Source organism: Nelumbo lutea, chromosome 1, assembly GCF_056320005.1.
Source record: "Nelumbo lutea isolate HS-2025 chromosome 1, American lotus-T2T, whole genome shotgun sequence".
NCBI lineage: Eukaryota > Viridiplantae > Streptophyta > Magnoliopsida > Proteales > Nelumbonaceae > Nelumbo > Nelumbo lutea.
In genome coordinates, this window is record NC_142684.1 from 149010113 (window position 1) to 149022975 (window position 12863).

Genomic DNA, 12863 nt, shown 5'->3' on the forward strand with positions numbered 1-12863 from the left:
CAGCACCAGCTGTCACAGATTTACAGGTCTAACCGACCTCACAGGGGCTAGTTTAAGCCACACATAATATCTACAGTTCTGATGTATTTCTCCATCTGAACCAGGTCACACATGACCTACACAGGTTCTTCATCCACACAGTTTTGGGTCACCGACCCACAGGAAGTTATTAAACAAGCCTACACCATTTGACTAGGGCAGATTTTAGGATGTTCTTGGTAACAGTACCAAGAACCAATGATAAAAACACTTCAGTCTATGTTTCTGATCAGTTTGACTGACTTTGGAAGTTACAGTCCAGAGAAGAATGGAAGAGAAGAAGAAAAACAATCACCGATCTCTAGGAAAACCTCAGTCAATCATCTGCTGATCTCTGAGAGTGATTTTCTTTTCAGTTTCTGTTTAAAAGTGACAGGATAGGGTCCACCAACAGTTCTCAGGGCAAGGTCGAACTTGTTTTCCCCATTCTCAGTCCAGGTACGTGATTGGTAAGAACTTCGATCAGACAAGAGGCCTTTTACAGAGTGCTGTCCTGCTGATACCATGATTTCGATCAGGAGTGAAGTAGAGAAGAGAGAAGAGAAGAAAAGAGAAGAGAAGATTGGAGACCAAAAGTATGGCTGGCGGCGCCAGTCTTTCTATTTATATGTTAGGGTAACAATATAAAATAATAAAACAGTAAAAGACAAAAGTGCCCTTGCGGCACACAACTAAGATTACATCAAATACCCTATTATACTTTTTGCATTTCTCTTTAAAACACTTAAATTTTTATTGATAAGAAAGGGTAAATTGGTAAACTAGGCCAATTCCCATTTAAAGGCAATTGAAACAGCCACCATTCTTTGAATTGAAGGGCCCACTGCCAACACTTGAAGTGTCATTTTGGTAATAGAGACAAAAAAGCTAATCATGACTTTTTTCTTATTTTTTGGTTAACTGAGAATTATCTTCTACTCTTCACTCTTCTACCATCTCTATCCTTTAACCCAAATTCCCTTTTCACCTTTTATATCCCAACTAGACTCTTCAAGCAATCAAGCTTCCATAGTATTAGCTTTGTTACCATGCTTTTTATATCCATAATCCAGACTCTTCAAATTGCAACTATATCATCTTTTCCACCATGCATCTTGTTATGAAGGCTTTAGTTTCAATAAACATCAGTTGCCTTTACTATCTTCAATGGAATGACTAGCATTCATTGCTTCTCTCTGTGATGTTACGAAGTATTTTGCATCTTGCAATTGCCTTTTTTTTGTGTATTGATTTGCTAGTTCGTTCTGCATTATAGGTTATTCCATTTTATCTATCTCTCTCTCTCTCTCTCTCTCTCTCTCTCTCTCCCCCTTCCTCCCTCCTATTCTCTTCTCCTTATTTGCTCATTCGGATTATTGATCAATCTCAGATGAAATTCGATAATCTGATCAGTCTGACAAATTTGAATTCGATGTTGCATTTCCATAAATCTGATCAGACTTTGGATCAAATTCGGATGTCATAGACATATAGTTGAATCAAACTCCAATGGAAGTACATACTATCTGAATCCAATCTGTTTATAGCCCTAATTATGGATCTTTAAGTTGTTGATCAGGTTTTATAATAACTGAACTCAACTAAGTCTTGTCTCAACTATATTGTATTGGCTATGGATCAAATATATATGACTGTCAGAAATTTGGTTCAGAAAAGATACATTAAAGTTCTATTAATCAGTTTGATTAAACTTTAAATTCTTCTTTGACCTTGATGGCTTCTTTGCATGACCTATAGTGTACCCAACCACCAAGGATGTAGCCCATGCATGGGAAGATATCCATTGAACCTCTGCCTTAAATTGAATTTATTGATTTGTTTATTTATTGATTTTTTTATCAATTATGTAATTAAACAAAGAGACGATAAAAAGCCTTTATCCCTACAGTAGAATAGGAAAAGGGGAATCCAACAACACTTTAAAGAGCAAATGAAAGGAAAAGTACAGAATGGACAAATTATGCCCAATATAAATGACTCCTGTTCCCCTCCACGAGTTTGTCAGCCATAGAATTAGCTTAATCTTGGGGGCCTTCTAAATGAGAGGTTCAATTATGATTCCAGGGATCTAGCTTTATAATAAACCAACATAGGCCTAACTTGGAAAGCCTGAATTCCATCCAAAGTGGCCCTCATAACGTGGGTTAGGGGTGATCATTCTTGGCCTGGCCCAACTCTCAAATTTTCGGGCTTGGGCCCAGGTTTTTGTGTGCAAGCCCGGCCTGGGCCTGACCTGCAATATAATATAATATATATTATAACATTATATTATATATTATATATGTACAAGTATATTTGTACTCAGGTCCTGTGGGTGTGGGAGACTCTTTAAGGGCCGAATTACTTGCTGCTGTACAAGGAATCCAGCTTGCAAATCAGCTAGGCATAAAGCATCTGATTATTGAAGGGGATTCCCAGGTGATATTGGGTTGGCTGAAGGATCCAGACACTGTGATATGAGGTTTTAGAGATCTTCTCAAAAAGGTTAAATGGCTAACAAGGAATATGACAATCAGAGTTCAGTGGGTAGGCAGATCAGCAAACTCACTGGCTGATTCGCTTGCAAAATAGGGGGTTCTTCGAGCTACTTTATTTTGGGCTTCTGTGTAATTTCCTTTGTGCTTATAATTCTGTAACTAGTTTTAAAGGAAAGGTTGCATCTCGTGCCTTTCCATGGGTTGCATTTTACTCTTATTTGCTGGTTTAATAAAATCTTACTCATTTATCAAATATATATATATATATATATATATACAAGTATATTTTATTTTATATTAAATGTTTATTATTTTATATAAGATATACAAATTAGTTTTAACACATAAATAAATATTAATTAATTGACACATGTCAATTCATGTGTGAACAGTTGAGCCAACTCAAGTATGTAAATTGTTCGCATAGGCAAGGCCTTCATTCTCATTGCCTAAGCAATGTGGGACTTGGAAAAACACTCGGTGGTAGCACTCATTATTTAGTGTTGTTCCAAGTCCCACATTGCTCAAGAATGGGAATGGAGGTCTTGCCTTCATTTATAAAAGGATAGGTAAGCCAAGCCAAGCCAGACCAACTTTAAGAATTAAATGAGGCCCATGCCTTTTTTTTGTGCATAGGACCAAAACTTAGCCAAGCCCAATTTACCTTGGGCTTGTGCCATATTTTTTTGCACGTCTTTTATTTAATTTAAACTTAAAAATTTAAGTAATTAAATTTTTATTATTGGATGTCATAGGCCTAAACTCATTACTCATTAGGCCTGGAAAGCTCGTAAACATGTCCCGGGCCTGTGTAGGGCCGGGCTTGGGCTTGCAAACTAGGCCTAGGCCTAGGTTAAAGCACTTATTATTAGTGCTAAACCCAGCCTGGGCCCGGCCTGGCCCATGATCACCCCTAACATGGGTACCAATTATGGGAAATGCCTAACTAAAGAACAGCTACTGTTAAGGGGGATGGAGCTACCTTCAAATCGTTCCTCAGGACCATCCAAACAACCTAAGTAAGTTTATCCTTTCTCTCTTTCAATTCCCTTAGTTTCAAAATTTTTAGTCTTTTCTTCTCTTCATCCTTTTGTGTACGCAGAACCTCTTGAATTAAATCACCCCATGTACATTCTTATTCTAAGTCAACAAGCAAAAGAGCATTTGTAGATTTATTTTCTTGGTTGTTGCACATTTCACTGGTCTAATGAGAAACCAAAAGATAGTTGAATTTGACATAGAAACCTTTGTAGGTCATTTCAGACATTTTAGTTACTCCAATAAACTCTCTTAAAGCTGCAAATCATCTCCTTGGCTCATTCCTTTGAGTCTTTAGTCCACTATAGGACCACCTGTCCTATGTCACTTGATGAATACCTACTATATTTAATGTGTTGTGAGGTTTAGATCATCTAGGTATCGAGCTTAGTTGCTTTGTTCAAACCATGTTTCAAGAGTTCATATTGAAATTATTGTTCTTTCTCATTTCTTGTAAACTTTTACACTTCTATTTGTCTGAAATTATGTATTAATGTCTTGTGTTTATCTATTGGAACTGTGCTTCTCGATTCTAGCTCTACAACACAATGCCCCAACTGTGTTCATAAATCTGTGAGGCATTTTTGCTGGTGGAACAGAGTAAGTTTACAAATTACGTTTCTTGTTGACTCGTTTCTGTTTTGTGTTGCCATGACATAGGTTCTTAATTGACATATTTTCATGCCTCTAATTGTGTTCATTATCCATATCATTTTAGTTTATAGCTAAACCAATACAATGTCCAAAGAATGTCGGCGATGGCAGACGGGCTATGATTCTGCTCAAAAATAAACTTTTGAAAACTATAGTGCTTAGACGCACTAAGAAAGGCAGGTCTGCAGATCTTGCCCTTCCTCCTAGAATTGTAAGTGCTGCTGTTGTAGATTCTTGCTTAATGATTTAATGAGAAAAAAGTCTTAAGCTGGTTGTTCCTGTTTTCTTGATCCCCATATTTCCAGGTTTCTTTGAGGCGAGATAGGCTGGATATTAAAGAAGAAGATTATTATAAATCACTGTATAATGAAAGTCAACTACAATTTAATACGTATGTAGCTTACTCCTTTTTATTAACTATATCTTTCCATGAGAATCAGTGGCTTGCAAACAAATACCTTTCCATACAAATTGTCAGTTCATACTATGCACTTCTTTCGACTTCCTTTCCTGCAATAACTTGCCATTGCTCCTATGTTTCATTTTATTGACTTCTACCACCATTATCTTGCTTCTCTGTTTTTAGGTTTTTATATTTACATACTTATATTGTTTTTACATCAGCAAAAATGAGAATTTTATTCAATTAAGAGAATTAATAGAGTTACAGCAGATAAAACACAGACATTTCAACAGAAAATTTTACAATAAAGCCCAAAAAATCTGTTGCCTTTGAGCTCCCTGTTTAGCTAGAGAATCAGCCATTTCATTTGCAGTTCTCCTAACCCATGTAAATGAGGCATTAAGTTCCATTGTTATGGTTACTATCTCCCTTAACTGATGTCTGTAGTACCAAGGAACGTTACTGCTTGAATTGGTCCAAGATATCACTGTTTTTGAGTGCCCTTCTATCTCCTAGTTCTTAAAATTTGCTTGCTTGGCAATCTTTAGTCCTTGATGTAGAGCTAACAGTTAATCTTTTAAAAAGTCACCTTCCCCTAAAGGTCCTGTTTACATAGCCAACACTTTGTTTGAGGAGTCTCTGATCACACCACCAATGCCTGCCATACCCGGATTTCCTATAGAGCTCCCATCAAAGTTCAGCTTTAACTTATTGGGGCCTGGCGGCTTTCACTCCATTACTTTTCTTTCCTTCATCTCTGCAGTGTGTGACACTTCATTCCACACTCTTACAAAATATCTCAATTATGATATACATATATTGTTGTATTTCATAATCTCTGTTTATAGAACTTTTATGATTCAATTTATGCACTTTATATTTAAGTTTGCATTCCAAACATTTAATGAATAATACTTATTTAATGATATTTATAAAAATAATACTCATCTCTCCTGTTCATTCAATCAATGATGTTTTTGAGAGCTGAGATTTTCTACTTAGCATGCGTAGGAGAATTCATACTTTAGCTTTGGTGTTATTTGTTTTCCTTATTGCTAATTTTGGTATTACTAATAAAAGTGCACATACAATGGCAGTGCAACTTGTGTTGGCCTGGGCTGGGTTGTTAAGATTTGAAGGGTCCAATGCAGTGCAGCTTGTAGGTCAAGGTGCAAGGCGCAAAAAGGCAAATAATAATAATAAATAATAAATAAAATAAAATATAAGCCAAAAAAAATCATTGAAAATGCCATATTTGCTAATGCTGTTCATTTGTTCATCCTAATAAAAAATATTTTTAAAAGACACTTAAAGTTATAAAACCTTTTTTATAGGGATTAAGAACTTAAGACCCTAATATGGACTTGTTTGGGCTTGCCTTGAGGGGCTTGGTTGGGGGTTTGCTGAAGTGCAAGGCACACCAGCTGCACGCCTTTTGAAAATACTCCACCTAGGACCTAGGCAAGGTGCATACCCTAAAATGCACCTTGCCTGTGCACCTAGGCACGCCTTTTAAGTCACTGTTTGCAACTAAAAGATAAAAGAAAATAGAAGAGAGGTTGAACACAATAGTAACAAGAACTTCTTCATAATGACGAAGTACAGAGTTAGGTATCAATATATGGTACCTACATAGAAATATCCATAATAAACTTCATTCAAATATAATTACTATTTGGCCAAGCCAGTTCCTGCTCATATTGGTTCTCTACCAGACAAGATGTGCACTGACATAGAAATGCACAATATGTAAAGATTCTCTCTCTGCCAGACAAGACGTGGACTGACATAGAAATGCACAATATTTAAAGGTTCTTTTTCATCTACAAACGAAAGTTAAAAATTATAAGAGCATGAAAAGTTCAAAGTTAAAATGATCATTGCAGAGTAATTCTGCCCCTCTAAGTAGTCAAGTCATTAACAACATATAAAAAAATAGCACATAATGTTCTGGGTATTAGTGACATATTACTTTTTTAAAGAAAATTATTAATCATTTTGTACTGTCTGGATATAGAGTTTTACAAGTCCTGAAAAATGATTGGATAAACGTAGCCTAAAACACTAATTAATTGAAGGGCCTCACCTCCTCCTCTCATAGATGAGTGCAATATAAGTCAGGTGGTTTGTCTCTCATATATGGAACTGGTGAGAAAATGGAAAATATTTTGAGGTTATAGGAATTCACTGATAAACAATAGGGATGATTACATGGAGAAAAGAGTAGAGACAACCATGGTTTTTGAAGTGAAAGGAATTGCAAAAGGATACATAAACATGGTTGTCCAGTCCTGAAGAAGCCCTTGCCCCTTGCATATACCCATGATTCTTTTATATTGTTGAGTTGGGCCTAGTTGTTTTTATTCTTATTTTAAGTTATTTAGTTAGGAAGTTGTTGGGCTTTAGGCCCATTAGTTTATGTTTTTAAGTTGTGACTGTTCAGCTACATTAGTAGCCGCCCTACTAAGGGCATCCTTGTAATATCTCATCCTTTAAATTAAGTATAAATTATAATGAGGGGTTGGCGGATAGGGTTAATCTAAGAATCCTGGTTGACTTCCTACTCTTTTCTCCTCCTCTTTTCTTCTCCACTGCTGAAATCTTCATCTTCCTCTTCTTTTCCTTCACAAGGAATTCAACTAAATCTGCAATCAGTGATTTCTACTTGGTATCAGAGCAGGCTGAAGGTTCCTTGAGTTGTTTTCTCATGCAGCCCTAGATCGGCTGACTGCATGGTGATTTAAGAGGCTGATTGAAGATCTCAAGTAAGCTCAGTTTTTGGATTTTTTGGTGGATCTGTTTGCCCTATAGCTGGTTTAGGGTTTCTCATCAAAATCAAGAAAAACTAGAGAAAGGGGAAAAGTTCTGTTTTTGTTGGACTCTTCAATTTTGACCTAGGAAGTGGCACCCTAATCTTTTAGGGTTCCTCGGAGTTTTCTGTAAGGGGCGGTTCAAGTCCTGCATGATTTGGAGGCTTCTAGAGAGAGCGGCTGCCTCTTCTCTCTCTTCTCCTGTCCCGCAAAAAAGGAATCTTTTGTGGGAAGATAGTCTAGGACGCTAGAAAGGTGTTGTTGGTTCTAGAAGTGTTTCGTTTGATCTTCTTGCATATTTCAGTTATTTTCTTTACACTTTTTGAGAAGCATGGAGGGTCACAGAGTTGAAAATAAGCACAGGAGTGAATGAGACCAGTGGAAGGAGGTGCTGGAGACCTTTTCGGGTCTGGGACCATTCTACAGTTAGGTTGGATGGTGCAAATTACTTAGAATGGTCACGATTTGCAAAGATGACCATTGGTGCTCGTGGGAAATTAGGGTATATCACTGGTGAAGAAGTGAAACCCAAAACTAGAAAATCTCGGTGGGTACAGGAGAATTATATTGTGATGACTTGGTTGTGTAGTTCTATGTTGCCCCATATAAGTAAAAATTTTTTATGAGGAAATACAACTAAGGAAATATGGGATGGGGTTGCAGATACCTATTCACAGAGGGAGAATGTTGATAGGGCTTATCAGTTGAGAAATCAGATTATTTCTACAAGGCAGGGAGATAGACTTGTTGCAGCCTATTTTTCAGCCCTTAAAACCCTATGGCAGGAAATTGACCATTTAGAGACATTTGCTTGGGAAACCACCAAGAATGCAACTACCTATCAAAAACATCTAGAGAAGTATAGGGTGTTTGAATTTCTTGCTGGCCTTAATTCTGATTATGATATTGCAAGACAACATCTTCTTTCCAGGGACAGTGTTACCCTCTCCCAGGCACATGTCTTTGTGTTAGGGGAGGAGAGCAGGAGAGATGTGATGATGAAAAATCTTGTTTTTGATTAGTCTGCCATGGTGAGTACTGTGAAACCTAAACAAAGTGGAAATCGGGGTGGCAATAAAATCAAGAAGAAAGATAAATGAGATTTTATCTGTGACTACCGTAAGAAGCCTAAACACACAAGAGCTACTTGCTGGAAGCTTCACCCACATCTTGTGCCGACTAGATTGAAAAATAAGAAGGGAAATGTTCACATGGCAGTTACTGGTGATATTCCGACCCCTCCTACTATAGTTGCTCTGGACTCTGTTGCAGCTGCTGCAGTGAGGGCCGAACTTTAGAGGTATGGGCAACTTCTGAACCAACAAGATACGACCAGTTCCAGTTCAACAGCAAGCGGGCAGCATGGTACAGGTGGTACTGGTGGAGTCCACTCTACTTCCTTTGCTCACACAGGTAGTTCACATGTCACTGCAAATTATGTTTCTACTTCAGGTAAGGAGGGAGCTCCTTGGATTATAGATTCTAGAGCCTTAGAGCACATGACCTATAGCTTTATTATTTTTTCCTCTTACCAAGTCTGTTCTGGCAGAGATAGGTTCTCCACAACTGATGGATCCCATGTTCCCATTGCTAGGAAGGGATTTGTCAAGATTAGTGATTCTATTTCTCTTCCCTCTATTCTTCATGTTCTCAGATTGAGCACTAATTTTTTATCTGTTAGTAGTTTGATTAAGAACTGGAACTGTTCAGTAATTTTTTCTCCTGGTCATTGTATTTTGCAGGATCTGGATTCAAAGATGATGATTGGGAGTGGTCGTGAAGTGAATGGGATCTACCTCCTGGATGTGCTTCCTCATCATCAGAGTCATCATGTCAGCAGGGATAGTGAGCTAGGGTCTGTGGGTCAAATTATGCTTTGGCATAATCGTTTGGGCCATTTACCTTTTTCTTCTTTGAGTCTTTTGTTTTCAAAACTTTTTGAGTTTGTTAGTTTGTCAAGTCTGGAGTGTGAAGGTTGTCAACTTGGAAAGCATTGTAGACATTCATTTAAACCTAGTAATAAAAGGTGTTCTTCTTTCGATGTTATTCATTTTGATGTGTGGGGACCTTACCATGTTCCTTCTATGGGAGGCTATCGATATTTTCTCTTATTTGTGGATGATTTCTCACGATACTCTTGGATTTACCTGATGAGATCCCGCGATGAAGTACCATCCTTGGTGAGGCAATTTCATCAGATGGTGCTAACACAGTTTGGAACAAGAATAAAGGTGTTCAAATTAGACAATGCCAGGGAATATTTTGAAAAACACCTTGCCTCGTATCTGTTAGAATATGGTGTTGTCCATTAGAGCAGTTGTCTCTACAGTCCATAGTAGAATGGTGTTGCAGAAAGGAAGAACAGACACATTGTTGAGATTGCAAGAAGCATGATAATCACATCTACAATTCCAATTCGGTTTTGGGGTGATGCAGTTCCCACAACAGTATATTTGATTAATAGGGTGCCCTCTCGTATTCTTGGATTCAGCACCCCATTTAGTCTCATTTTTCCTAAGGGGGAGATGTTTCATATTCCTCTCAAGGTGTTTGGGTGTGTCTGCTTTGCACATATCCTTGGTCCTCACCGCTCGAAGCTTGATCCAAAGGCAAAGAAGTGTGTCTTCCTTGGATATTCAAAAAATAAAAAAGGGTACCGATACTATGATCCAGTCTCTGGGAGTCAGTATGTTACCATGGATGTCACATTTTTTGAATCCACATACTTCTTCTCAAAGAATCCTTCTCAAGGGGATTGTTTCGGGGAAGTGAATCAGCAGTCTATTCCTCTCCCAGTTTCAGTCCGTATGTCTACTCCTGTGCTTGACCACCACCTTGTGTCACTTACCTTGCCACCTCCTTTGCGTTCTGCTTCTCAGCATTACTTACGACAGAGACTTCACAAGGAGGTTGATTCTACTACAGTAGAACTCACATCACTTCCTGTTGGTTCCTTGGAGACCCCAGATTCAACTGACATGGATTCAGGTATTCTTCACAAGGAGGTTGATTCCACTACAGTAGAACTCACATCACTGTTTCAGTTCTCATTGGTTCTACTAACCCTGTTACAGATAAACTTGATCTTCCTATTGCTCTCAGAAAAGGGAAGAGAAAGTGTATTGCTAATTGTATTTCACGGTACTTATCCTACAGTGGACTTTCTCCTTCCTACCGTGCTTTTTTTTCCTCTCTTGACTCTGTGTCTATACCCAAGGGTGTTAGTGAGGCTCTCTCCAAACCTGAGTGGAAGACAACCATGCAGGAAGAGATGGAAGCTTTGATTAAGAATCAGAAATGGGACATTGTGGATCTACCAGAGGGCAAGGAGACAGTTGGATGCAGATGGATTTACACAGTAAAATATAGGGTAGATGGAAGTATAGAAAGGTATAAGGCAAGACTTGTTGCAAAAGGGTATACACAGACCTATGGCATTGATTACTTAGAGATCTTTGCACCAGTTGCAAAGATGACTTTTGTTCGGATACTTCTTTCTCTCGTTGCCTCATACTCTTGGCCCTTGTTTCAACTTGATGTGAAGAATGCCTAAATGGGGATCTGCAGGAGGAAGTGTATATGGATTTTCCTACTGGCTTCTACAATGATGCTGAAAAGGGAAAGGTATGCAGTCTTAAGAAGTCACTTTATGGCTTGAAACAATCTCTCCAGAGCATGGTTTGACAGATTCAGAAAAGCCTTGATTGCTTTTGGCTACACTCAGACTCAAATTTGATCATACCTTGTTTGTGAAGTGAAGGGGATCTTTGGTGTTAGTCCTAATTGTTTATGTGAATTGATTGTCTGAAAGTGAATCTACCTAAAGAATTTGAAATTAAGGATCTTGAAGAACCGAGATACTTCTTAGGCATTGAAGTTGCAAGATTAAAATATGGAATCTTTATCTCTCAAAGGAAGTATGTCTTAGATCTTCAAGAGATAGGGAAGCTTGGAACGAAGGCAATTAGTACCCCTATTGATCAGAACCATAGAATCAATGCATCAGAAGGTGAGTCGGTAAAGGACATTGGGAAATATCAGAGACTTGTGGGTCGGCTGCTATACTTGTGTATGACAAGACCAGACATTTCCTATGCTGTAAGTGTGGTAAGTCAATACATGCATGCTCCACGAGTCCAGCATTGGGAGGCAGTTGATAGGATTCTTGCTTATCTGAAGGGACACCCGGGCAGAGGCATATTGTTTATTGATCATGGACAGTTGAAACTAGAGGCTTATACAGATGTAGATTGGGTAGGATGCTTTGATGACAGGAGATCAACCTTAGGAGTGTGCACCCTTGTTGGGGGTAACCTTGTCTCGTGGAAGAGTAAAAAACAAACAGTGGTGGCAAGATCAAGTGCTGAAGCTGAATACAGGGCCATAGCACATGGTGTTTCAAAACTTCTCTAGATCCTTTCCCTATTAGAAGAAATTGGTGTACATGCAGAAGAACCTATGATGTTGTACTGTGATAACCAGGTAGCAATTAACATTGCCCATAACCCAGTCCAGCATGACCGAACTAAGCACATTGAAGTGGATAGACATTTTATCAGAGAAAGAGTTACTTTTGGAGAAGTTTGTCTTCCATACATTGCTTCTGATCTGCAGCTCGCTGATGTTCTCACAAAAGGTGTTGCAAAGAACAAGCTGGAGCATGATCTACGCAAGTTGGGAATGTGTAACATTTACTCCCAACTTGAGGGGGAGTGTTGAGTTGGGCCTAGTTGTTTTTATTCTTATTTTAAGTTATTTAGTTAGGAAGTTGTTGGGCTTTAGGCCCATTAGTTTATGTTTTTAAGTTGTGACTGTTCAGCTACATTAATAGCCGCCCTACTAAGGCCATCCTTGTAATATCTCATCCTTTAAGTATAAATTATAATGAGGGGTTGGCAGCTAGGTTTAATCTAAATATCCTGGTTGACTTCCTACTCTTTTCTCCTCCTCTTTTCTTCTCTACTGCTGAAATCTTCATCTTCCTCTTCTTTTCCTTCACAAGGAACTCAACTATATCTGCAATCAGTGATTTCTACTTATATCATTGATTCCTTGACCTCATATTAAACTGAAATTGAGGATGAAATAGAAAAACTTGTGTGGGGATAATGAATTTGGTATTCTTGAATTGAGCTGGGTGTTTTGAATTGCTGCTCAAATTTGATATGGAAACTTACAGAGGTTGCATTTACTTTATTATTTTTCAGTTTTATAAGTTGCAGTGGAGAATGCATGAAACTGGCAAATTCCCTCTCCCCCAAAGTCCATGTAATACAAACTATAATGTAGGAAACATTATGACTTATGTATACCATTGGAAGGGACAAGTAGACCATAAACACTTAATTCCTTGACAAGGTAAATAGTTTGGAATATCAGATATTCCTAAAGTACATAATTGTTATTTTGGACCCAGAGACAGTGGACCCAGGAAATTTTCCT

General features: G+C 38.1%; 1 protein-coding gene across 1 annotated transcript in view; it reads left to right on the forward strand.

The window, feature by feature from the left end:
* LOC148878290 (Helicase protein with RING/U-box domain-containing protein) overlaps positions 1-12863 on the forward strand; it is a 55245-nt gene that overhangs the window by 20087 nt on the left and 22295 nt on the right. Inside the window, exons 6-8 of the mRNA XM_088952435.1 lie at positions 4091-4154; positions 4273-4419; positions 4514-4599. Of these exons, the coding sequence (XP_088808561.1) occupies positions 4091-4154; positions 4273-4419; positions 4514-4599 (297 nt within the window). The remainder of the gene's footprint in view (positions 1-4090; positions 4155-4272; positions 4420-4513; positions 4600-12863) is intronic.